Here is a 27,945-nt window from a genome sequence, read left to right on the forward strand (position 1 = left end):
ATTTCTCGAAACAAGGGGTGCTGCCTTTCACGGCAGGGCTGGACAGGGAAGCAGCTGCTCAGCTGCCTCAGCCTGGGGAGCAGGTGCTCGGAACAGTGGCTACAGGTGTAGGTGCTGTGGTCTCCAGCACATTCATCTCTCAGGTTCGCCTTCTGGCAAGCATGAGATAAATTTGTGGAAAGCAGAGGGGAAAAGTCCTTTAGAGTAGTGGAGAGATTTTCTAGAAAGCACATGGAAAGATTCCTAGGAAGCACAAGGTAAATTCCTGGAAGGCAGAGGAGAGGTTTCCTAGAAAGTGAAGGGCATTTCCTGGAAAGTATGGGGAAGTTTCTGGAAAGTAGAGCTGGGATCTCTCCCAGCACATCAAGATGGGTTAGGTAACAGGCTCAGGGGCTCCACCTAACCCTGGCAGGGGTCTAGGTACCAGGGGCAGAGTTGCAGAGTGTTTGTTGCAGGCACTGAGCTGTGGTCAGTGTGCTCTCATACAGAGGTTTGCAGAGAGAAACATTTGTGAACTTGAGTCTTATCACGGATAAAAATTTACAAATGCTTCGTTTCTGAAGTCAGGTTTGTACTGATGTTATAAGTGAAAGCTATCACCATCTCAAGCCAAGTAAGTCTATGTTTTTTGCCTGTCTCTCATATGCTGAGACAGTTATTATAGCCTAGGTTTTTCTTTCTACCTTCTTTGAATTCTCATTTTTTACCCCTGTTCTTTCAGAACTAGTGCAACAATAATTAAATAGTTACTGTGAGAGTTAGGGTTGTTTCTTTCCTCTTCTTTCCTGTAGTGCTGTATAAAGGAGTGGGTCTCTTGTATGTCCATAGCATTTGTAACAAGGGGAAACAATAACCCATAAGCAGTCTTTTCATTTTTTATACATTTCTGTTTCAGAAATTGTTATAAAGCTAAAGAATGAAGGAAATTTTATTTTTGAGATGAAATTATTACTATAATTTTTCTACTTAGTTTATTGTTGCAAAAGTGTTACTGCTGAGATGAACAGATACGATCTCAGGACGTTATAATGACAGAATATATTCTAAGTACTGAATTAACACATGGAACCTGATATTTGCTATTAGCTGTAAGCATATGTTTTTTTCTTTGGGCACTGAATTGGTTAGATGTCTTGCTTGTGTAATGTATTATAGTTTTCATTCCTAATCACTGAAAAGTTGCATTTTTTATTTTTTCAAATGTTGGTACTCTTTTAGGTTTTTTATAAAAAAAAACATTGATGATGCATTGAATGAAAGAGGCTTTAAGCTAAATCTATACTTAGTCCAGATTTTTTAATTGTAGTATTTTAATATGTTTGTGAATGTATGTGTTTTGAAGGCTCAAGAATTGTAGTACTCTAAACACTGGCAATATTTGGGGCAGGTCAATTGTCTTTTGCTTGTGTTCATAAAATGCTAACTGTGTTGGGCTTTTGGGTCATCAATGCAACTGGGGCACTACCGTTATTTATATTGTTGTTACATTAAAAGAAACACTAAACTCAGAAATAACAAAACCATTATGTTGTCTCTTTATTAACATCAGCGGATGTATCTTGTAATGCAGATGTGTGAGCACAGAGAACTTAAAAAACAAACAAACAAACAAAACCCTTAGTAGTAAAGGACTTTTACAGAAAATGAGACAAGGCACATCAGAGTCTTGGTTCAGCAGTAGTGTGTCTTCACACAAAAAAAGTAAATTGCTCTGTCTCACCCATATGTTCATTGATATCAAGTGTTCATACATTTAACAAGAGCAACTAATTGCTATTTTTATTTATTATTTTTTTTCATAGCATATAGTCCAGTAAAGAAAAAGTAACATACGCTACGTGAATGTTTTTTTTTTTTTTAGAGCTTTATTTTTCCTATAACTGCATTAACTGCTATCATATTCTTTTATATCTTTCTGTACTGACTGTGGATAATAACATGGATTATTATTTCTTAACTTGCAACCGCTTTGCATTATATTTAGTTTAGTAGTTAACTAGAGGAAGAGAAAAAGCAGAATTGGAATGCTTCTGATACTTCTTAACAGTATGTGTTGTATTTAGGATTCAGTAAGCATCAGCATTTTCATCCACCACAAGGAAGTGTTAAAATTCTGCATAGTCCACAACAGAGTCAACTTATCCAGCAAAAAATTTAGAGTAGGGGATAGGGTAGGATTGTGAATACTTCTGGATTTTTTTTTTAGTACAGAAATTATTTACCTCTCTCTGATAGCATACTACTTGTAGGAATCCTTTATTTACCTTTTTTTTTTTTTTTCCCTCCGTAGAGGTATTTAGGATTATGAAATGGGGCTTTGTTTAGAGCTCAGTCTATTCTCTGTAGTCATTAAAAGGGTAAAAAAATCTACTGTTTTTGAATATGCAAATGAACTGAAGGTAAAAAATATGTGCAAATTTGATAATTATACTGCTTGTTTGTTAAATGATACTAGGTAATTTACTGATTTCAATATTGAAACAATGTTAACTTTCTTCTTCTCCACAGGATTGTGCGTAGAAATGAGATTTGAAAACTTGAAATGCTCACATGACTCCCTGGAGTCATGTGGTTTGAGAGACTTTGGTTAGGCTTCCAGTAGTTCTGGGTAAAGTGCAGTGGAAATGCTCAAAGAAATTACTAAATCAAAAAAGTTTAAAACATTTCTGTCAGACTATATTCTCTATGACTGGTAACAGTTTATTTCTTACTCTTTCTTGGCAGATCTTGTTCACAGAGATTTAAAAATGGAAAGCATTTTAGTTAAAAGCAGTGACATCAATGAAGCAAATGAAATTAAACATGAAGGTAACATGACAATTGTAGGTGTTCTGCTTAAAGGATTGGTTTTAATATCCAGTTATTACTGGGAGACTTGACTTTGATACCTATTAAAAGCTCTTGAAATGAGCTGCGAAGTGGTGTTCTTAGGGAAAAAAACAAAAACAAAAAAAAAAAACATTTTGGAAGCCAAGTGCCACAGCTGAAAAAGGTGGTTTTTTTTTTTTGTAAAATGATGTGTATTTCTAGCTCAACTAAAAAACAAAACAGAAGAAAAAAAACAGAAAACAAACAAAACAAAACAAAAAATAAAACCCTACTACTGCAAGTAATCGTACTTTATTCATTGTGATTTACATCAGAATAGTACAAAGCTGTTGGTTACAGGGAATCAGTACGCACTGTAAGATGTAATTAATTCTTAAATTACAAATATTGTCATTTAATGTGCCTGTTAGTAATTTAGGAAAAAAAGCCTATTTAGACTGTGCCCTTGATTGAAATACAAATATATTACAGGAATTTTTGCATATTAATACATATTCACTACCTAAGCACAATATAGCACATACTTACACCTTCTTTTTTATTAAAAAAAAATGGGTACAAAAGAATAGGAGCTATTACAACACCCCCACCCCAATTTATTTATTTATTTATTTTTCCTGCTAGCAAAAAAGGGTTCAGTGGCTGAATTGTAATATCCTGGAAAGCAGAAAAACTACATTTTTGACCAAACCTCACTTACTTCATCATGGTGTACAGCATGACTAAAATATTTTAAATAATCTTTTCTTGGCCCCCAGGGTTTCAATATTGCGCTGCTTATGGCATACCAGTTGTTTGAAACAGAGAAACTTTTAGTTTTGTCTCCTTGTGGTTAACTTTTAGAGGCAACCATAATTTGGCTCCATTTCATTTCACTTTCATCTCAAATACATGGTGCTTAAAGGGATGTGGAGACAGAATGCAATAGTATTATTCCTTTGTGATGTAAACTTGAGAAAGTATAGACATTAGTAAAAGATGTGGTAAAATGAAAAGGAGCAGAAAAAAAAACCCTTTGTAATTAAAATTTTGCCCACTGTATAAACATCTTGCTTCTACTTTCCTCAAAAGATTTTTTTGAGAGTTGGGAAAGGGTGGACACACAAATGTCTGTTATAGTTTCCAAACGTGAGTGTTCATTCTATCTCTCCCCTGCCCTTCCCTTCAGTTAATTTGCTCACACTAGCTGCTTCATACAGCATAAAATTTTGGGGGTAATTTCAAACCAAAGCAAAAATTTCTAGTTCAGATTTTCTAGCCACTACTTTTTGGGTGAATGTTGGAGTTCGTATTATACTTTGTCTGATTCAGACCAGCAGATCAACAAACAGAAAATTGCCTCCAGGAAGTGAAATTACCATTTTTCATCGTCTTTTCCTTGAGGACCAGCTTGAGTGACAGTGGAAGCCAGTGGAAGTCTAATGTACAAGGACAAATATGTTTGTACAATATAATAGAGATGTTGATTTCATTGGGCCAAAGCTGCTGACTTACTGAGTGACTGGCTCTGAAAAGCTGCCCCTGAAGGCAGAGGAGGAAGGTATGCTGCTTAGTTGGGTTTGCAGCCACACCAGGCATCATCTCATTCTGGTGGAGATGATACAGGCATGTTTCCAGCCATTTGTTTTTCCTGCTGCTATGTGTCCTGACAGCTGTGAGGAGGAGAGGATCCACCAAGAGCATGCTGTAGTCCTAAGTTTTGTAGTTGTCCGTGTTGATGTGACAGTCCGGGTTTTCACTTAGGTTCTTAACAAGCAGCACTCTGATTTATCAGCAACTTGGTGTTATTTATCTTCTAAGTTCTGTCTCTGTCCCTCCTTGCCCACAGTAATGTATGTCCCCACCATCAGTTTGCTGTAGTTGGGATTTCTGACCTGCCTTGTTCACAGAGTATGTAAAGTGGTCAGCAGATTTGTCTTGCGTCCTTGGAGGATTCTTAGTTAATATGAGCTTGAATGTCAAGAAAAAACTGTTACATCAAGACAACAAAAAAAAAGCTTTGCTGGTGGAGCAGATTGTCCTGCAAAGTAATTACAGGATAAGTATTAGTGGTGGTTGGCACAAACTTGGAAGAATAGGGGAAGAAGAGACTGAAGATCCGTATATGAAAGTTTCATTTGTACTGATTTTTCTCTGACTTCAGCATTTTCACTACAAACAGTAACTTCTATGGTTGATCAAAAAAAAAAGTAAAAAAAGCCCATCTCTATTTCTAGTTTTAATACTGTATTTTTTTTTCCTATTAGGTGACTGACTTTGGTTTATCTGTACAAAAGGCTGGTGGTATTGACAGCATGTTTCAGTCTGTCTGTGGGACTCCTATATACATAGATAAGTTCAGTGCTTCATCATTCTTAAGAGCTAAAAGAGTTAAGTCGTGCTCTGTTCCTTGCAGACCATAAAAAGTCATCGTATTTCTAAGCTCCTCCTCTTTCTTTTCTCAGAGGAATTGTCGTATTAGCTAAAATTGCCTCTATTTCTAATCCCATACAATTGTGTCAGAGACCCAAAGTATCAGTGTCAGGGAAAGGTTCAGCTATAAAGGATAACAACCTTTTAGCAGAGTTCATCAAATCTTATGCAGCTTCAGTGGAATAAATTGCCCACCACTATAAGAATTTACATTATGTATGTAGTTTGCATTATATAAATGTGAATGTTAGTATCTGTTTCTGACGTGTCCATTTTATGAAGCTGTATCTTCTGTTGAGCAGTAAATTCCACAGATTAACGTTGTGTTTGCGGGATGGTGCAACTGCTGGATTCCTGACAGATTGCTCATGCTGTCTGTCTCTCTCTGTGGTCTGAGAGAGATCAGACCTTCTGAGGATCCAGAGGGAATAGGTTGTACCAGGTATTGATAGGTATCGAAGTAAGGTGGCTGACCAAATCAAAGTGGCTGGTGTCGTAAACATGATGATCTTTGGGTTCCCTACCAACCCAAGCCATTCTATGATCTAGCATAACTAACTCCTTCATAACTTCTGGAGAAGGCTAGGCGGGGCATCTTTACAGCATTCCAGTACTGTAAGGGTGAACACAAAGAGGATGGAGGCACACTCTTCACAAGGAGCCACATGGAGAAGACAAAGGCCAATAGATGCAAGTTGCACCATCAAGAGGTTTTGTCTTGATATTAAGAGAGAATTTTTTTACAGTGAGGACAACTGATCAGTGAAACAACCTCCCCATAGATGTGACAGAATCCCAGTCACTGGAGCTTTTCAGGATGCAGTTGGACAGGTTGCTAAATAATTTCATCTAGACTCCCTTTTTCCATGACAGGTTGGTCCTGAGGATCTTTCGGGCCCTTCCAACCAGGACTGTTGTATGATCTTGTGATTCTATAATTTGGGTCTGGTAGGTGAGTAGAACAGCTGCATTCTTTGTCTTCCTCCATTAGTTCAGTGAACTGGACCGTAGACAAATGGGGCTCTGAAGAAAACAAGCAATAGTTTATTTTAAATTAACTTTGGGGTATGTTTCTTCCTTCTCTTGCTGTTATGGACGTTCAAAACCTCTGAAAGTCTTAATTGATAAAGAACTTTAATAGTATTTAAGGTTGTGCTGATCTTTAATCCCCTCTTGGAAGGTTCGTGGTTACTTCAAGCCCAGATAAAGTTGGCAGCAGACATTACTGACCAAAGAATGTCAAAACAAGTGCATGTGATTTTTGCAGAGATACCGCTGGTGGCCAGAGGTAATCAGAGATTTGAGGTGACATTTTTAACAGAAGGTAGCTAATTCTTTTCAAGTTTCCTTCTGCATAGGGAAGGTAGAAGAACTCCATGCAGGAAAAAGAGGTACAACTGTTGCAAAACAGCTGAGGACTGCTGCCACTCGCCACTTGGGTCAGCCAATGGAGGCGATACTCACTCCACTCACTATCTGGCTCATAAAGGAAATAAATGAGCAGGTCCCTACAATGAGGACAAACAGCTGTTCCAGCTGATCATGAGTGCAAGCAGTGATATGCTGTGTCATGCAAGGAGTGACTTTGTAATCAATACCTACAGGCTACATGAAATTAACTCTGTCTACTACAAAAAAGGAAAGCAGCAGTTAAGCATGATTTAGATCAGATCTTGCGTGTTACTGTAGAGGAGTCCAGGTTCTTGTATTGGTTTGGGTCCCAATGATACTCCTTGGTGATGCTGTACTGTTCATTGATGATGATGTCACGTGCTTCTTTTCTGCTTTTTTCTTTTTTTTTTTCCTTTTTCCTCTCTGCTCCCCTAACCTATCAGGTATTCATTGCAAACTCTTAGGTGATATGCACAACTAACTTATTCTTATTTTCTCATGAGCTTTATCATGACCTCTATGCAGGCAACTGTCACTTTCCATTTTCATTCTACATGTTGTTGTCTTCAAACTGCTTAGTCTACCTTACATTATTGCAAAGTTAAGTTCAGTGCAAGTAACACATTCCTTTGTTATAAGGTCAACTTCTCCTCTATTGCTGCCTGGTTTTGAAGCCAGTGGCACTACCTGAATTACCCCTGCTTATATAAAGTTGATTTGTAACTTCTGACGTGCTGCAGAAACTTTCAGGAACGTCCATCTAAACAATTAGATTAAATTACAAAATAATTTTTTCCTAGAAAGTTTCCATACAAACACTGTCTCTTCCAGTATGACACTGATTGTTATCTGATGTTCAAACAAGTGTTGAAAAAGACATTAAAGAAGGTATTAAAGAAGGTAATTGGGACATATATAACCCATCCAAAAGGCATGTTTTTCAGGTGTGGTTTTTTCTACTTAAACAATGAATGCTTTGTATTCAATAATATAAATCTTTTTACCCCTTTCTGATCTATACTGCATGCTATAATACATTTCACTCCATTATCTGATGTCATTTTTGTTAATTCTATGAAGTTTTTTTCCTCCATGGTATATACCAGCAATGCATTTCACAGCTTGCTTAGAACAGACTGAAGCAAGAAAGAAATCTTCTTTGCGGAAGATAATTAGTCCTCCTGACATTTTGATTGATGAAATACTAGCAGTGTTAAATACTTCTTTAAGTGAGTGGGTTGCATGGGATGAAATTACTTTCCGATTTACTAATCATGACAGAAACACAGAGTCTCAACACTGGAAGGGACCTTGAGTCACTTGATTTATTTCTCTGTCCAAAGAAAGAAGCAGCTATACTTGAGACATTTCTGATGAATATTTGTGTAAAGTGTACTTTAAGACCTCCAGTAATAGAGACTCCCTAATCTTCCCAGGCGGTCAATTCTGATGCTTCATTATCCTCCTAGAAATTTTTCCTCCTGTCTGCCCTGAACCTTCAGTTTGACAGTCAGCTTAAACTTACACCTACAGGCCATGATCTAATCACTTTTTTCATTATAAGTTTTCAGTTGACTCACCTGCAGCCACATAATTGCTAGAGCTGACCTAAGGGAGGTGGTGGGAGCCTATGCGTGGGGCCGAGGAAAAGGGTGGAACAGCACTTTGTATTTTTAGACTATTATTTCTCACCCTATCTGTCATGGATATGAAGAACAGGTAGCCACCTTCTTTCTTTCAGCAATCTGCTATCACACTTCTCCCTTCATCTGTTGTTCTTTAGACTGAAAACCTTGAATTTTCTCAGCCCTGTCCTGCATTTCTGATCTTTGTGATTTACCTGCCATGCTTCATTTGGTAGCTATTATGTTAAAAAGGGGTGTCCAAAATTGAGCACATCTGTTTGAAGCCTTGCCAGTGCTGGGCTGAGTGGAAGGGCTGTTTTGTATGTAATGCAGGCCTTTTGCTTGTGTATGAAACACAGGTGATGACTGTCTTTTTGCAATTTATTTAAGGACCCTGAAGTCCACTTAAAAGAATAAGAAGTAAGTGCTGGGAATCAGACAGCTAGCCTATTTTTCATCCAGCATGTTTAAATAAACTTTTAAGACAGAAGAGAGGAGGAGCGTTGGCCTTCGTCTCCCTCAGTAAGGACAGGTGTACGCAAGGAGGGCTTCTGCCAGAGTGACTGTTCTACACTAAACCTGCCTCACAGAGCCTTTGTCAGGTTAGCCCAGAACTGTTAACTCCTGTTCAGCTTGTGATTCACTACAGTCCTGGAACTGTTGCCTAACCAACTGTTCTCCATGTATTCGCATTCTGAGCTTGTCTTTCAATATACTTACAGTCATTCATGGCTTGATGTTGTCTTCAGATTTAATAAGCTTGTTCTCTAATGGATCTTCCAGGTCATCAGTTATAAAAGTATCTTGTCTAGGACAGACACCTAGAAAACATACCTTTGATGCAGCCTTCCACTTTGACAATGAACAAATAATAGCTACTTTTTGAGAAACATTTTTATAAGCATGTGTGCATTGTTGCTGTGATATTTTCATGCATGCAGTATGAAAAAATGAAAAAAAGTATGAAATGGTATGAAAAGCCCTACTAAAAGCGAGAGAGATGATGATACTTAGTGATCCTCCTCTAACCCTGAAGCCTATCAACTTATGCTATAAGGAGATTTGTTGCTGACAAGCGCATAATGGCTTACTTACCTCTTTGTTTTCTTCTAGATGCTTATTATTTCCAGTATTTTCCTGGGAATTAAAACTAATGGGATATATCTGTAATTCTTTGATGCCAGCATTTCCACCTTGTTACAGATAGATACCATGATTACCAAGCACTTCATCCGCCTTCTGCAAAGTTCTTGAAACAGTAATAGCTTTGAAAAGTCTTGTCAGTTTTTAGAGTACTCTGGAATGAATTTTATCGGTTACAGCTGATTTTAAAATTTCCAACCTAAGTACTTGCTAACCTTTTTCTTGTCTGTAAAAGACTGAGGTCTTGCCCCTTTGTCACTGATATTGATTGTGCTATCCCCTGCTTGCAGTTGACATTTTGGTCAAGATTGATGTTAAAAGACATTAAATACATTTGCCTTCTGAGCATCATCTATCAGTAGCACTCTGGGTTGAATACAGTAGCAGCCCCTTTATTCATTGCCTTCCTACTACTCATATAGTAGATTGTTTCAGTTTTTATCTATATTCCTTGCTAGTTGCTCCTCATTTTTACTTTCTGATTTTGCCCTGCTGTCTTTATGTTTCCCTGTTGTTCTTGTTTGTATTTCTTGTATGCTCCCTCCTTGTGTTTGAGACTTGTGGAAATTCATGGTTTAACCAGACTGGTTTATTAATAGTAAGTCATAGCAGTTCCCCAGTTCGGTCATTCTATTTTGGATATGTTATCTATATATATAGTTATAAACTTAAATACTTGTAAATTTTCCTGTGGTGTTAATAATATGAAGTACTGTTGGTTTAAAATATTTTCAGAACACTCGATTATAAATAAGATGATATTTGGGTAAGTAGGTTTTGGCCAATTTGGAAGTATTAATGGTAAGAATTTCTTTTAAAGTCTTGTTTTACCAGCTGTGGTATTATCAAATCATTCAGTTAACTCATTTTTAAGTCTTTAATATAAGAAATAGATATCTAAAGCTTGGTATCTACCTAAATCATTAAAAACTGAAATGACAATTAACCAAGCTTTTTGGTGTGGTGGGATAGCACCAAATAAAATAGTCTCTGCCAATCTGCTCTTCTGTTGCATGAAGGTTTTATTTTCTCTTCCTTCATAGGGCTAAATATATCATCTCCATTGATTCTGGAATTGAAGACCATAGTTCTTGCTTTGAACTCATGACCATATCTCCCATGATGTAACAGATAAAAATATGGCCCCAAAGCAGCATCTTTTTGAATGGCTGAAACAAAATTAAGTGATTAGTGAATGGACTATAATTAGTGAATTTTTAATCTAGGATATAGATCCATTTTTAGAGAATATTTTTGGAGTATTTTGGCATTGATTTTGTTTATTGTATGATGTATTCTAGCCAATGTGCAAACAGAGGCTGTTGTGTCTTGCAAAAACCCTGTGTTCTTTTGTTCTACTCTTATTTCTGGGAGAAGAAAAAGTTCGTATGGTATCTTGCAGTACTTAAGTCAGCATTTTAAGAATGCCCCTTTAATAACTTACTGTGGGGAAAAACAATGCTAAGTTTAATCATACAGCTAATGTCACAATGTCACCACCCCCTTAACAGCTAAATGATAAAAGTGAGGACACATCAGCATGAATTGTTAAGGTCTGTACATTATTCATTTAAACATCTGCTATTGGTTCCTCTTTACATATGGGAATAAATTATACCACATCAGCACATTCTTCATGCTTTGTGTTTAAGCATTTAAAAGTTTTTTTTTTGTATTATTAATATTATTTTTTCTGCTTGGTTGGCAGCCCTTGAAGTTATCAGTGCCCAGGACTACAGTCAACAGTGTGACGTTTAGAGCACAGGTGTCATTATGTACATGCTGTAAGTAGATTGTAAAAGTAATATAAAATGTACAGAGCCATTTATAATACAAGCACTTACAATTTTGCTTTGAAATAAAAAGTAAACCTTTGTGCCAAACCTTAGCAAAAGACCAAACTCTCTAATTGCTTGTATGTAAACATTACAAATTTCTATGCAAAAGAAAGTAAAACCTACAGCTCAGTGTTAAAAATTGAGTCTTTTACTTATGAAACATTTTATAATCCTGAAATAACATAATATTACAGAATATGACAGTGTAACTAAAACTAGCTGAGAGTCTAAGCTCGTCTTTTTCATATGCTGGCTAGAGGTGTACGTGGGAAATAAGTTATTGATTTACAGATTATTGGTCAAATCCTCAAGTGGATTGCACAAACCATGCAATCAGGGTAAGGGCTTTTCTTCTCCACATCTGCCTGTGATAACTCTGTAACCAAGATGCTCAAGGGCTGCCAGGTCTCCTTGTACAGGCTATTTGGGTCCTTTGAATGTTTATCAGTCTGCTCTTATTACAGGAAGAAGTGAAATTTTACATTTGTACACACAAATTTGTACACGCAAATTTTTATTGAAGTCTTTCATAATTTGTAATGTTTGTCATAGTTACAGAATAATAATTTCTTTCTGAAAAATCTTACCCTGCCCATACTAGCTAAATAACACAAAAGGTAGCCCAGTAATTAAAAATAAATTGTATCAAAGTACATAAGCAACTGTTCCTATGATGCAGTTAAAATTGAGAATTATGCAAGTAAAATCTCATACTGTGAGCCAGGACTTTTTTCTTTCGTAGTGTGTTTGCATGATTTTATTCCCACTTTCAGTCTTTTTCTTCTGTCAGTTGCCTCCAGATGATGCTTTAATGCAAACGTTTTAGAACATTAACTCTTGCCGTTTCATTTGTTGTTATTATTTTCTGTCCTGTGATTCTCTTACTTTTGTTGTATATGGCCAAGTTCTTTTATAACTTCAGACTGTACATGAGTATGCAGACATAGTCATACGGTTTCATAACCTCCTCTTTTCTGGATTTTATATTTTTTTTTCCCCACTTTATTTTGGTTCCTCAGTTTCTTTTCTATACAATTAGCTCAGTTTTCTTCTTGTGTCAGCATGACAAAGTGTTCATGGTTCTATTGCCTTTGTAATTTTTTTACTTCTACAATCTGCTTGTACTTTTTATGCTGATACAAATGAGTTTTATTGTTGTACTTCATGGTATTAATGTTTGCATCACAGTGGTTGTTGTACTTCATGGTATTAATGTTTGCATCACCATAATACAATATATTATAAATTGGGCAACAAATTGGATGGTTTGACTGGCTAATAAGAATCCAGAGCAGTGCCTGCAATCAGCACAATTCACAGCTCAGAACTTGTAAAATTCAGAGCAGTGAACTGTGCTGATTGCAGCTTGAGCTCAGAACTTCAGACCTTCTTTCTTAATTAGCAATATAAATATTTTTAAAAATTAGCATTTCATAATCACAGTATTGTCAGAACAAAGTAACATTAATTCCCCTCTTGTTGTGTTGTCTACGTGAGAATGAAAATACTGTGTATGAATTAATGGAATAATTCACACACTTTTTATTGCTTAATTTGAAAATAGTAATACAAAAGCCATAAGATCATCTTCTGATTTTAATTCTGTTTTTGCAATTTACTTTTCTTTCTACCCTGAACAGTAGCTTGTGCTCCTCTGATGGGCTTAAAGATGCTTTTACAGCCATTATTGCTACCATCACAACTTTGACCCTTCTGGGCTACAGCTAATGCCTCCCTGGTAATTTGCTAGCTACCAGAACTCTTTTTGCAGTGCAGATAGCATGCTCCATCTTGGTACCAAGGGTATTATTGCCACAACGGGCTCAGTCTCTACCTATATGGGGAGCATAAGCCCTGAGGTGACTCATGAACTCTGTTTTCATGAATGTTAATGCACAGGGTTGCCTCTGCATAATGGGGCAATGTCAGTGTGATGGATTTTTATATGTAATTTAAACTGAGGTCTACTTTATACTTTCCATTTCGCTTCTATTTTAACATATACTAACAGAAACATATACAATAGTAACGGACAAAAAAGAAAATCCATTAAAATACAGAAGTATATTAGCACATTGATAGAGTGGATGAGCTAGACTCCTGCTGCCTGTCATACTTTGAGAATAGTCTCAAAGTATGAGACACATGAGACAAAGTATGGGCCACATGCTGCTCCCTAATAGGAAACGGACAGGGGCTTCTTTTTCCTGTGCAATCTGTGCTATTGCATTTCTTGCTTACTCTTCCAAGTGTGCTCAGAGACTCTGGCCCCTGCAAGAGTTCTCAAAAACCTTTGTGCAACTAAAGAAGTCTAGGGTGCCTAATAAATTACTTCCTGCACTGCAGCAGTAAGAAACCTTAATATTACAAAGATGTGTTACTTTTTGCTCCTTTTTAAAGGCATGGAAGAAATTTTTACATATTTTCAAGGTTCCATGTGATACATTTCACCTGCTTAACTTGATTTCTTTAGCTGAGTTATCTGTTGTTTGTCACTGCTTTATTTTGGGGAGAATGTACTTTTATCTGTGAATAACAAGGTAATGGGAATTGTCACCAACCAATACTTACAGTACCATGTCCTGAAGTGAATGCATTCTTCCAGTTTTCTTTAAATTGAGTTTCATGGGGATTTAAGTCCTGAAGGAGATTGGGAAGGAGAATTGGAGGATAAAAGAAAACAACAATTTTTTAAAAGATATTTTGAGATTATAAGTTTGGGGGAAAATGCACTATGGTTTTAAACTTCTGCTTTACCTTAAAATTAAAGCCTTACAAAAGAAACTCCAGAATATTTTTCTTTGGTATAAATAGACAGGCATCCTTCAGTAGGATGTGACAGATACCTTTTCAGTAGCTACTTCTGTGTTTTGAGAGTAGAACTAAAAACATAATTCAATGCAAATAATTTATTTGGTGAAGTTAGCTTCTTCTTTGATTTAAATAGCTACAAATGGGTGTATTAATTTATTGGAAGTATTTGTGTATTTCTTGCATATCAGGTGTGCACGAATGTGATATAAAATCTAATAGAAATTTAATGTCTTTATTAGTTTTTATTGAAAACAGATTACATGATATGGTTTTTCATTTGTGATGTGATTAGTAGAACAGATCAATATTTACTTTCAAAGTATATTCTCCAATAAACATTTGTAGTTGATATTTCTGGTTAATACTTCTGTTGGTAAACAGTAATAGTCTCAGAAACCAAATACAAAGCAAGTTTAAACACTGAATTTGTTATTAACATAAGTTTTTTTAGGAATGCATTTGTTTTAGTTTCATAAATATTACCTTTTTTAATTTTTATCAAATCAATTGTTAAGATTATAACTGGCATAAAGGAAGGAGATGATACAGGAGTAAACTGAATTTACAAACATTGTGATGCCCCATTTATTTAAGTATTTTACTCAAAATAGCAAGAAAAAAAATACAGGGCAAGAATGCAGTCAAGATACATTTTTATGAACTTATGTACACTTAAGGGTATATGTTAAATTCTTCTGTAATTTCTGATATATGCGCTTTTTTATTATCCTATTTCTACTGACACCTTAGTTTAGATTAAGCCAAATTAAACATTCACACTATGAAGCTATAGGAGACAGATTGATATGATAACACAAAGCAACTAATTAAAAATTTTGTTTTACCATAGTATTTTTATTTTTTTTTTTAGTACTAAAAGGTTATTATGTACTTCTGTATTTTTGTCTGAATTATTTACTTCAATTTACTGCTATCCAGTGGAGAAAAGCCCCTCCCTGCTGCCCCTGTTTCCACCTCAACCCTAATCTTAGACTAAGAAGTGAACATCTTAGACGGTAAGGTTTTGAAGATGAGTTTATCACTTTTTGAAGAAGAGTAAATTTGACTTCAGGGGCATAAGCAACATACCGTATGACTAAACTATATAAAATAAGAATTACTATATAAAATAAGTATGACTATACTATATAAAATAAGAGTAAAATGGAATAAAATAAGAATATAAGCAAAGAGAATGTATACAGTAATTTTTATTCTGAGTCAGCAACTTGTGGTTGATCCAAATCTGTTTTTTTTTTTTTTAGAAAGATAGCTGATTGGGATTTAAATGCTTAAATTGAAAGAGGTATGTTTTTTTCTTGTGGCTGTTTGTTCAGTTCTTGTGATAGCTATAAACTCAGTTGAGGCTCACTAGTCTTTTTTGGGACAAAATAATTCAACACTAAGCAACATAACACTTGTAGAGGCCATATCCAAAGCCCACAAATCCATCACCATGTTTTATTTGTATTCCTTGCGCTTCTGATAAGCCCACTAGCTAGAAAAAATCTTTTTTACATGATGTTCCTTACCCAAACCAACTTTACCTGACTTTCCATATATTTTGACATGATATGGACATATGGATTTAGGTTAGGTTTAATTAATTCTCACAACACTTCTGTTACTACAATAAACGTGGAGTTTTTTATTTGTTGTGTTTTGGTTTTAATTTAAAAACGTAAGATTGAGCTACAGGGAAACCTGGCCCTTCTGAAGGTAAATGAACTGTAGGGCTGGAGGGGGGAGCCTGTGAGCTCCCAGCTAGCTGGCTGGGCTGCAGAACACAGTGCTGTGAGAATACTGAATTTACAGCTGTCTGATGGAACGGTTGCACTGTTTTATGTTTTAAATTAAAATGGAGAGGATGTGTATGTAACACTGATTATCTTGAAGACAGTGATATCCCTTCTGCTTTGAGCTTTTCATGTGTGTGACTAGCCAGTCTTTTCTATTACAATAAAACTGCAAGGAAGGATTTTGCCCTCTTAAATATCTATACGTTAGTGTTAGCTGACTTCCAGTGCCATTTTAAGTCTTGGGTTGCTGAGCCATCTATCTGCCTGTAAGCAGTAGTTCCAACATTAGATGCTTTGAACCTGCTCTGTACGCGCACTGTGCAGCTGATCTGTTTGCAGATGGTACTTGGTTGAACTTGCTCTGTGAACTTGCTTGGTACTGTGCATGCGCAGTGCCCATGGCTGCACAGTGTCCTGGTGCAGTTTTGCTGACTTTCTGAAACTTAACGCTGTCTCTGTTCAGTTCTGGCATTTCCAATTTATTTATTTATTTTTATTGATGTTTTTGTCTCATTTACATAAATGGTCTGTGTTGTTCAAGGAGCTAAGAACATCAGAATGGTTGAACAGGGTAAAGTCGAAGTCTTTCTAGCCCATCTCACATCATCATCAATGACTGAGGATAGATGCACAGAGAAGAGGGTACAGGAAAACCTTTCAGTATTGGAAAATTATACCAGTCTTCAGTCCCTTGTAGCTCAGGGTTTTCTGAATCAAAGGAGAGTGTGGTAATAAAGCTCAGTTGATTTTTTTTTCCCACTGATTTGTCCAAATATTTTTAAACTCATAAAAATTTACTCGTGGCAAGGAATTCCACAGCTTCAGTAGGCAGACTGTGAAAGAGAGTCTCCATTGCTGTTTTGTACCTTCCATCTGCTTGTTTCATTGAAGCCCCCACTTGTCTTATCTGCCTTTTCCTATATTGCTTATGGTTTTCATACATATTACATATTGCAGCGTTCTAAGTGGTAATTAAATATTTTTCTATTTCTAATAAAAAATTTAGATGTTTATAGTGGTATACAAAGAAGAAGAAGAAGGAACTTAAAGTGATCAGTGACACTACACAGAATTCTTTAACAAGTGCTCATTAAGATGTCTTACTATGGCCTGGTTTTCAGAACTCCTGAGCACCTGTGGCTCCCGTCTTCCTTCAGTGGGAGCTGCAGATTCTCGCTACCATTGAAAATCAGGACACCAGTTTCTACTTCATGCTCGTGCCTTCAAAGCCTTTGTGATTTTACAGTAGCCAGATGGGGAACATGAAAGTGCATTATCATGTAGAGAATTCTGCGTGTAAAAAAATTAACCCCTTGGTGCCAAGTGACACATGAGCTTCTGCACTGGAGTAAACGCATTTGTCACCACAGTCTCCCACCAGTAAATCCCTACCATCTGTACCAAACATTTATGAAGTCACAAGTCATTCTGTATGATTAAAACTGTCATCTCAAACATAGGTGCAGCAATTTTATATTCCAGAACAATACTTAAACAATAAAACTTTTCATTTAAAAATTACCATGTACTTACAGCTAAACAAACGGCCTCAAGCTCAATTCAAGTTAGTGGTTACCTCTAGAGGTTTACGTGTTGTCAGTTTGAGACCATATATAGTTTTGGCTGGGGGCTATGCAAAGGGTTGATGATTAATTATTTACCAGTAATACTAATTAATGCAATTCTGTTACTAGTTTTGATTATTCTGAGCTTTCTAGCAGTTAAAACTTTACCAGACATATTTAACTTTTTAAGTCTGCTAAAAAGTAAAAGCAAAAATGATGTCCGGATAGCAGAGTATTTTTAAGTTTTTGAGAAAGGCAAGGATTTGAGAAAGACAGCTGTTGTTTCTGCACAGTCTGCAGGAGTATATTAGTTATATATTAAGTGTAATATTCATGAAATACGAAGTAAATCAAAAACAAAAGTAAATCTTGTTTTTCAATAAATATTATTATGGATGCACATATTTTGGTTTGAAACTGGAATTTCCAATTATTTCATTAAGCTAGATTTTTAAAATGTGCTCTATTCCATTTTTTTTTCACCTAATAATATATACTATATATATATGCTGAATAATACTATATATTGCATGGATCATGTTATATTTTAACTATAAGAATACTCTAACTCCTTTTCTTCGCTTCCCAGTAGAAGACTTCAGTATTTTCTTAGGGCTGATTTAACAGGAAATGGTGTTTCTGTTCAGGTAATGATTTTTTTTTTTTCTTTTTCCCTCTTTTCTGATTTTTTTTTTTTTTCTCAAGGAAGAGCTTTTGAGCATGTTGAAGGTTAGCTCTGGCTTAGAATTCTGTCTTATTGCTCTGATTTTTAGTGAAAGATACATGAGTCTGCTTGAATGAAGGGTAAAAACAAGATCCTAAATATAAAATCTATGCATACTGTGTATGAGATTTCTAGTTTCTTTTGGGGACAGATTGACTTTTACAAGCAAATGAAATGTGTAAAGCTCAGATCCTTTGGTGCCTGACTTAGAGCTCCATCCAGTTCAGCAACAAGCATATGTGTGCATTCCTGTTGTGCAAGTTATTTAAGCATGTTTCCAAAGTTACAGGATGACCTGAAAAATGTGATCCAGTGAAGGACTGAAATGCCTAAGGATGCCTAATGATTCTGAAAAGAAATCTGCTTAGAGCCCTTTCAGCAACAAGGAGGCCTCTCACTTTCCCATTTTAAATTTTCTCAGCTCTGTGGAGTTGGATGTTTTTGTGCACTTTGACTTCTCTGCCATAGCAGTGCTGGGCAGTTTGGAGCTGAGCTGCAGCCAAGGCAAATTAGGATTTAGAAAGCCAGCGTTTAGATTCCTCTGCCTGAAGACAGAATGGATGAATTTCCTGACAGAATGCAGTGAAAATCGTGGCTTTCTTTCAGAGACTGGAAGAGATGTGACCCTTTTGTGTGGCAGCATAGTGGTGAGACAACTTGTGCAAGATGCTGAGGCCCTGGGCTCAATACGCAGTATAAACTTGCCTAGAAGCAAAGGCTTGAGTGGGGTTAGAGCACAGCATTTCTTTTTCTCCCCTTGACTGAAGTGATGATGTACAGGTTGGATGACGTATGAGAGGATCGTTTTACTGTAGTGGTTTCTGCACTTTAGTAGAGCAGGTATTTGAAAAGAATGATAAGGACTAAAATATTCAGAACACAAGTGGATTTAATCTTGCACATGCACCTTAACTGCACGAAATAGGGAATTTGAGATCACTTCAATATTTTTGTTACCAGCAAAATAATATGTTCTGCTGTCATATCTCAATTATATAAATAGCAGTTGCCTGATTCACTCCATGATATTCTTCTAATGCAAGTCCCCTTTTGTTTATATAATCTGTAGTTACTTGTTGGTTTATGGCTGTCCTTGTCAGTTTATTTCATCTTAGTTACCTTCTGTTTAGATTTTCCATTTCTGTGGATCAGAATCTCATTTTACAATTGATGTGTGCTCAAGATTTCTCTGAGCTAAATTAAAAGTATTGTCTCTATTGTTCTGTGTAGAAAAAAATGGAAGGCAGGCAAGATAGTTGATCTGTTTTGCCTTGTCTGTAGTTGTATTGTTTTTGTTTTTCAACTCTAAGACCTTTTTTTCTGTATGCATCAAGGTTTTGCTTTGCCTCTGCCCACTTTTCCCATGATTCGTATCAGAAGCTTTTCTAGTATTTTTAAGCATCTTGTTTTTCCTTTTACTGTGTACTGCACCTTATTTGAAGGCTTTTCTGTTTACCTTTACAATGGTTTAATTGTTTCACTGTTAATGCTTCTTGGATTCTTAATGTCTGAAAATGAACCAAGATTTTGACAATTCTGTTGTCTGCTCTCAGTTTTTGCCCTCTAATATAGCATCTACAATACTCCAAACTAATGCTCTGAACTGTTCTTTAACCTGATCACTTCAGCCTGGCCTTCTCCTTAGTGTTTTCAAATTGGTATATGTACTACTGAGAAGAACAGAATAAAGGTGTTCATAAGGCCAAAACTTTGTGTATTCCTAAGTATATTAGATGTGTTCATGGAGAAAATATATTATTGTATGTTCAATTCCATAAATAGTTGGACATCTCTGCGTTTTTGTCTTGCATTCTGCTAAAGTTTGCTTCCTAAGAATTGAGCAGAAAAAAGCTGAAATGGAAACAAAAGAAACTGAAACAATATAGTCTGTCACTCCTTTTACCCACAGTTGGCACCAGGTGCTGAAGAATTAAACCCAATAGGTGTTCAAATGAGGCAACACAGATAATTAACTTAAATGGTCCCATTTTCTTAAAAACTGTCAGGAAATAAACTCCCTCTTCTGTATGTGGTATACAATTATCTTGTGCTCTGTAAGGCCTAGATCTTTCAAAAAGGCGTAAAATCAGCCTCTGATTTTGTGGGTGCAATTCACTGCACCTACATAGCTACATAATTGTTTTTGCAAAAGAGGTAGTTAAAAACGTGTCCTCGGTTATGCCCACAGATCATAATTGCAGATGTAAATTCGCATCTGCAAAAGATGAGGTGTTTTTTAAAAACTGAAACCTTTCTAATGGTTATGAGAGTTTCTTCCTTGGTCATTTGGTACGTATACGTTCATAGCCATCTATTTCAAACAGAGGACGTACTTTATAAATACCAGTCATCATGTAAAAGAAGACAAACAGGAGTTTGAAGTAAGAATTACTAGTCTAATAAGATGGGGGAAAGAGCTGTGAGCAAATTTCTTGTCTGTGACCTCCTTCCTCTTTTGGATCAACCGTGTGACCTCAGAAAAAGTCTTTGTTTTCTGTGCCGCAATTTACCAGTCTGTACAGTGCAGATAACAAACACTCTGGTAACTATATATCAGTAATTCTAGAAAAAATATCCCTACTGTTAGTGAAGTGCTCTAAGATCTTCAGGAGATTGGTACTTTAATACAAATTATTAACTCTTAAAAATAATTAATGGGTCAATTCTAGTTTTCTGAGTTGCATAGAAACTTTGCATATACTATGCACTTGCCTTTCTCTCTAACTTTCAGATAAGTAATTGCCAGTTTTACTGAAGGGCTCAAAGAGTCAAAAATTATTTTGGTACATCTAGTGTGAGCTGAGAGAACAGAAATGTGATCAGCGTAACAAAAATAGTTTCTTCCAGACCTGCAGATCATTTCACTACTACTTACATTTCAGATTAGGCTAAGTAAAATAGGAGTGTTGTCTGGATGCCTTCATTTTCTGTAACATAATTTAGTAATTTGATCTCCTTCTATGGTAAGGCTCTACAATAGAAAAAGGGTATTAAGATCCTTGAAAGCATCCAGAGGAGGGCAGCAGAGCTGGTTTAAAAAAAAAAAAAGGCTGGAAGACATTTCCTGTGAGTAGAGGCTGCGGACCCCTTGGGTTGTCTACTCTGGCGAGAAGAATGCTGAGAGGTGACCTCATTGCTCTCTACAACTTCATGAGGAGGGGGAGTGGAGACAGAGGCGCCAGTCTCTTCTGGTAACCAGTGATAGTGATAGGGATGCTCCATAATTCTCTGCCAATTGAACTACTCTATTCTGTTCTATATAAAAAAAAAAAAATAGAAATAGATACACAAATAGGGAGAAACAAGTGGTGGGAAATCCCAGAGCTGTACTCTAGCTTTTGGGTTTTGTTGTCGCTGTCCTTGTAAAAAGGCTTTGGAAGATTTTAGGGGCTAAAACTCCTCTGCAAATCTTTGGGATCCATAGTTGAAGTTGTTGTGGGGAAAAGTTCTACTTCCCACCAGTCTGGAGTAAGGAGATAGTAGTAGTGCTTGTAAAAGAGATGTTCAGCATTTGGAAAACTTTTTTTTTGTGTGTGTATTTGTGTATTGAAGTGCAGGACTTAGAACAAATAGGGCCATTACACTGGTGTTAAGTTTTTAGTAGTAATTTGTGGATGAGTAGAAGTCAAACTTTAATAAAGTATGCTATTATGTCTAGGGTGAAACACATTTTGTCCAGAGATGATGTAATGTCTTGGAGTTGATGAAGGAATGAAGTAATAATCTGGACATTGGTGAGGGATGCAGTAAAGACGAAGAATCAAATATTCCTACTACTACATGTCAACAGGATGAAACCAGTGAAGCACAAGAAAGCTCTACCAGTGACAAACAGTGACATAGAACTTGGTGCAGGAATTGAAACAGAGAGACAGTATTCCTTATCTTAAAAACATACAACAAAGTAAATGTTAAGTAGAATTGAGAGTAAATAAGGCAATGTTGAGTGTTACCTAATGCACGGAGAAATTGATGTCTGGTGAAACATTCCAATGTAGTGTAAGAGAAATAAATACTAGGATATAATGTGAACTGTCTGCTGCACAGCTGTCATGTAAGTACTGGCCCAATGAGAACCCATTTTGACCAGATACCAATTCCGTAACACGTAACGTCTCCTGTTTGTTCTCTTCAGGTGTAGCATGTGCAGTTGTGCAGGAATGTGGCAGGAAAAAAGTAGGATCTTGAGACAGCATTATTTAGGGGCAAGGAGGAGGAATCTTTTGTAAGGCAGCCAAATTTTTGTACATATTTTCTCTAAATAGTGTAAGTAGCCAGCGTGGGATGCTAACTACAGGAAGAAAAAGAAGGGAAGGGATTGTTCATAAACAAACATATAATCCCCCAATTAATACTGAAGTCTGAAGTTTAACATTTAGAATAGTCATTTGATTTCTTCAGATCATTGCCCAAGATATTGAGTCTTCTTTCATAATGCATCTCTTGATCCTTCAGCTGAAGCAAGTAAAAACCATAATGCAAATACTAAGAATTCTACGTTAGCTGTGACCTCTAAGGCTCTTAGATTTATCAATCACAAGGTAGCTTGCTGTGCTGCAGTCTAAAGGCATGATTGTTACATTGGGTGGATTCTGCTTTCAAAGAATCTACTTGGTGAAGAATGAGCTTTTGATATGGAGTATTAATGCATATTTATTACAGCTGAATATGCTTGTGTGAATTGAAAGTGAGGGGTCTGTATGCAAAAAAAAAAAAAAAAAAAAAAAAGGATTTAAATACACTTTATACGCCAGAATCAAAGTTCTAGAAATTCTGTTTCATGTCACCCTAAACTGGAGATACTGAAGCTACCATCCTTACTTTCAAGCCTCATAGGCATCAAGTTTTTGCCTGCCGAGCGTGACCAGAAATGTCTGGTCTCAGTAGAGTTACCTTCTTTGGCCTAGGCCTTTCTGAAGAGCTGGGTCAGGCAGTGTTTCCAGGGTGTAATATGATACGATTTACATAAAACATTGAAAACTGCTTTTTCTCAGAGATGGGCTCTGAGGAGGTAGAGGTGGTGGTGCTAGAGCTACTGCTCTTTTTTATGCTAGCCTGGACATGGAGTACGAGCTGCAGGAGACATCAGTTTCCTCATCTTTCTGAGTGTGCTACCTGCAGGCAGTTCCTTTCTCAGGAAGGACTTTTTTTTTCTATTTCTTACCATTTCACATCTTTTGCTTCACTCGTCACTATTGCTCAGGGAACCCTACTGCTCCTTGCACAGACAGAGGCCAAATGCTGCATTTTGGATTCCACTGTATGGACTACATATGTACAAACTACTTTTGATGGTGCCTGTGTTTTAAGGCATTCACTTATGGGTGTTTGCTTCTATCTCCCTTTTCCTCTTCCTTTCCCATGCAAGATAAATGTCAGGACTTTTCACAAAGATTTTTAAATAGGATACTGGGGAAAAAAAGTCTTTCCATACCCAAAGTGCAGCACTTCTGTATGGACAAAATTGCTCCAGCTACTAAGCTGTCAGTTGTTCACAGTTCCTAGCAGACAAGCATAAGATGTCTCCCCAAGAGACCCATTTCCTTCTAAATCAAGTAAATAGGAAGTCATAGCAAAATAGACAAAAACCAAAAATGTAAGAAAAGTCTTACAGGGTCAGTTCACCTACCTCAGTACTTCTTCTCTGGCAGTGACAACAGGAAATGGTATTTAGGCAGAATATATGAGCCTGCCTGTTTCGTCCTATGTAAGTGTGCTGGCATCCAGAATTGTCCTTTGGGTTGTTTGAAGGTAAACCCCAACCTAATCCTTTTAGTATTCATTATGGACCTGTAGTCAACGAACATCTGATTCCTTTTTGAATATGCTGATACCATCTGCCTCTACAGCTGCCCATGGCTGCCAGATCCAGAAAAGTACTTTTTGCTGAGTAAAGCAATAATTTTTTTCCCCCATTTTAAACTGACCTACTCAATTAATCAGATGGCCACTATTTCTAGAAGTAAAGGATGTGGTGAACAGTTCATAGTCATCATTAAGTAAAATTTTGGTCATATCCCTTCTCAGCCAACTTCTCTCCAAAATGAAGGCCCAGGCTATTTTATCTCTTCTCACATATGGGTGCTTTCCCACTTTGATTATTTTAATTGCCATTCTCTGTAACTTTTCTAAATCCACTATATCCTTCTTGGGATGTGGAGACCAGAACTGCATACAGTGCTAAAGATGTATTGTCTTGTTGTTTCATCAATATCAAATATTTTGTAGCTTTCTGGCTACCACTTGTCCAGCTGGTGATGCTGGAGAGCCCTCTGTGAAGCATCCAAGATCTCTTTCCTGGTTTCTGACTGCAACTGCCAATTCTGAGTTAAGCATCATGTAGACCTGCTTTGGATTATTTTCCCTAAATGTATTACCTTACATTCTCTCTTTTTTCTTTTCTGAAGTCTGTTTCTATGTGTTTTGCAAGGGAAGAGAAACTTGATTCCACCTAAGGGTAAACGTGTGCTTAGCACATTTCCAGGAGCTTAAGTCTCTAAGATTTTTACTGGTGATAAACATACAGATGTTGACACTTACCTGGACTGTTCTTTTCCCCCAAATAGAGCAATGTTCAGAATTAATTCACCGATGCAAGGTCTCTAGGGCCTTTTAAAGCCTCCAAAGTGTATCAGTTTATTACTTCAGCCCCTTCAGTCGTCTTTCACAGACAAGCAAGGAAAAAAGTGGCACACCTGCTTTACCAAATGGAACACTCAGAAAGAATAATATGACCCTCCAGACACCAGAGGGGTGAGCACCTTCTCAGTTGCCCTTGCTAACATTTTACTGGGAGGCTATTGAACTTAAGGGATAAATAAATGTGTGATTAAGGACTGGTTGCTTCATATTCTCCTGGTAAAACACTATTCTGCATTCAGGTAGGAAACAATACTGAGGACCCAGTATTTCCCTTTGAGATGAGTATGATTTAGCTACTTGGGCTTCTACCTAGAGATTTAGGAGCATGATTTTAAGTTTTAAAAATGTGACAAAATTTCATCTCCTAGTGCCAAGTATTATCTATGTTAGCAGGATCAATTACAGAATAATATGTTTGAAAGTCAAGAAATGGTTGTCTTCTTTTTTACTGAAGAAGAAAGCTTAATTCCTCATTAGGTATAAGCCATTGTTATTATCATTACATCATTACTAAAATCACAGATTCTTATCATAAAGAACTGTACCAAGGAATATTCAGTTGTTTTACTAGGTTTGTCTTGTTTTCTGAAGAGAGAAATCTTATACCAAAAATGAGACCTTGCCCAATGAAGACTATTGATAAGTTAGCTGAATTTTGACCATGAAGCAGACCAGAGAAAGAAATCACAAAGCATCTTGTTTGTGAGAACCGAAGATACTGTTTAAAATTGTATGTGAATATTGTGTTGAGTTGGTAACTGCAATTGATTTAGAAGCCTAGTTAGTGAAGATTAGAATCAGGAGAATAGTCATCTGTGGTTATTAAAGCAAGAAAACTCTGTCTGTGGAAGACTGGATTTAAAATTTAAAGGCAAGAAGCTTGTCTCTATGCACCGCAGGAGAAATTAAAAATTATCTATTATAATGCAGCTCTTCTGTTACTGTATTATCTTATGTTTACATTTTTTATGAATTATAGTACTGTAGAGTTACAGTATAACAGTATTTTCTAACTGTTGTGTTACTTTGTTCATATCTGTATTCTTCCCACCTTTTGAGTGTGTTTATAAAGATGTAGTCTTTACCTTACTGTGTTTTTTTTTTTTTTTTTTTTAAATTATAGCCTCCTGCAGGAAGGTCTGTATCTCCAGTATCAAATTCAAAGCAGGAGTGTGAAGAAAAAAAGGGAGAACTGAACAAGTCCTCAGTACATTCAGCCGAGGAACTGGGAAATAAAAACATCCTGAAGTCTGCTGTCTCACTCAGAACCAAAAAGAAATCATAGGACATCTATCAACTCTGAACAACTTAAGAGTAAACAACTATTACGTGTGCCAAAATGAGCAGACTATATAAAGATGGACAAATATATCCTGAAGTGTTTGTCTCTTTACTCTCCTGAACCCTTTAATCAGAATGCTTTAGCTTTCCTTTAACACTGGAAAAAAATCTAACAGCAGTGTGAACTCCTAACCTGTAAGAGGACATCCACTGATAGTATTTTTGTCAGTGAACAAATTACAGAATTGCCTAAAAATGTATATAATTTATTTGTTCTGTACTAGCAGGCACCATGCCAGGTAGGCAGTTTGCTTTCACAAATCCATTTTGCTGTGTTTTACTTGCTTTTACTTTCTTTACTTTTGTCACAAATGTTTAGGGGGAAAAATGATGCTGGAATCTGTAATAGGGATTCCAGGTAACTGTGTGCTTTGCACTGTGAGAATATTCTAGGAAATTGCTTATAAATTTGCTGGAGGCATTATAACACAAGTGCTTCAGTCTATGGAATTTGTAACTGCTATTTTAGGTTACTGTCAATTGCTTATTTTTAAGCAGAACTTATTTTAAGCTTGACAAATATAAAATGTATTTTTAAGTACAACAGAATTGCTATGGTTCTCACTGCTGAATTTCTGGTGTTTTGATTAAATTCTTTAAATAAAACAGGTGTTAGAGTAATGGCCTTTACAAGTTAATTAATCTTCATTTTCAAGGGGATGAGCTACCATTCAGCTTAGGTTTATTTTATGTTTGTGTAAATTGCAAAGTGATTTACTGTTCCACAGACAAAACCATTCTCTAAAAACAGATCTCACCAGTAGACTGGCATTGAGGTACCTTATGTAAGTAAAATACACACGCTCTTTATTGGTTAAAAACATTTCCTTAAATTCTGTGTTTTGGCTCATGCAAGTAATTCTGCTGTGTACATCAGTCTGAGGAGACATCATCTGCTTAAATCTCTTCTGTTCTCTACACTAATTGTGAAGTTCCTCTTACAGTTGTTAACAGCCTCGATTTTATTTAGGTGCCAAGTAATGCTATTACAGGGCCAACATGCTTCCTTGTAGGTACCTGAATACTTGGAGAGATCTTATTTACAGTAAACTAAGTAAAAACTTTTTGTCATCTTAAAATATGAAAAAGTTAATGTATCACTCATTCTCACTAAAGAATGTGGGTGGGTGTGTAATCAGGCACCTTTGGGGGAGTATTCATCTTCTAGTGTCAATTTTTCGGATGAGATTGAGTCTGTTGAGGAGTTGGGCACAAAAGGTATATTCTACAAAATACAGTGAGTGGAAGAAAGTCACAGATTTCTTTTTTTTTACAGAATTTAGTAAGAATTTCACTATAAGTAGGAAGTTGTCCTTTCTCTTTTTGTTATGCACTCAAACAGCAGTGAAGTCTACTTCACATAAGAGCTCTAATAGTCACACTGTTTTTATCTGATGTGGCTCAAATCTTTTACAAAGTCCAGACTGCTTTCTGGTTCTCTTGACACCAAAATGTTAGGTCAGATTGTGGCCTAAATAACTGTCTCCTTGGCTATTAACTGACACTGCTCATTCTTTTCATTTAGTGAGAGTCACTTGAAGGGCACGCCTCGGCTCCCTCTATTAAAACAGTGGCTGCATCATTAGCAACCTCGGGGCAGTCCTACCTGATCACAGTAGCTGCACAGTGGTGAACTTCTTTCCTTGATGGGGCACAGTGTTGAGGGTGCTGATACTCTGTTTTCAGATGCACTTTCTTCTAACACAGATAAAATTTTCAGAAACCCAGCAGACGTGCTGACGTTTTCTACCGCCACTGTTCCTTTGAACCAAGGAAGCTTGAAAACATACTACTTCACATCAAAGGGTTTTGTCATTTCTA

The 27,945-nt window shown here is 36.5% G+C and overlaps 1 protein-coding gene across 1 annotated transcript; it reads left to right on the forward strand.

Annotated features, from left to right (window-relative positions):
• Window positions 1-318: 318 nt before the first annotated feature.
• Window positions 319-27,628, forward strand: STK33 (serine/threonine kinase 33; the record flags this gene model as incomplete). Its single annotated transcript, XM_080595695.1, is given in 12 exon segments — window positions 319-377; window positions 564-613; window positions 2,725-2,808; window positions 4,141-4,177; window positions 4,482-4,560; window positions 5,076-5,198; window positions 6,115-6,167; window positions 7,499-7,533; window positions 11,110-11,156; window positions 11,160-11,185; window positions 18,563-18,788; window positions 25,907-27,628. Coding segments are annotated over 12 exon segments (981 nt in total). The 3' UTR covers window positions 26,069-27,628.
• Between the last annotated feature and the right edge of the window lie 317 nt (window positions 27,629-27,945).

The sequence above is a fragment of the Anser brachyrhynchus genome (genome assembly GCF_964034855.1).
Source record: "Anser brachyrhynchus genome assembly, chromosome: 5".
Classification (NCBI taxonomy): Eukaryota; Metazoa; Chordata; class Aves; order Anseriformes; family Anatidae; genus Anser; species Anser brachyrhynchus.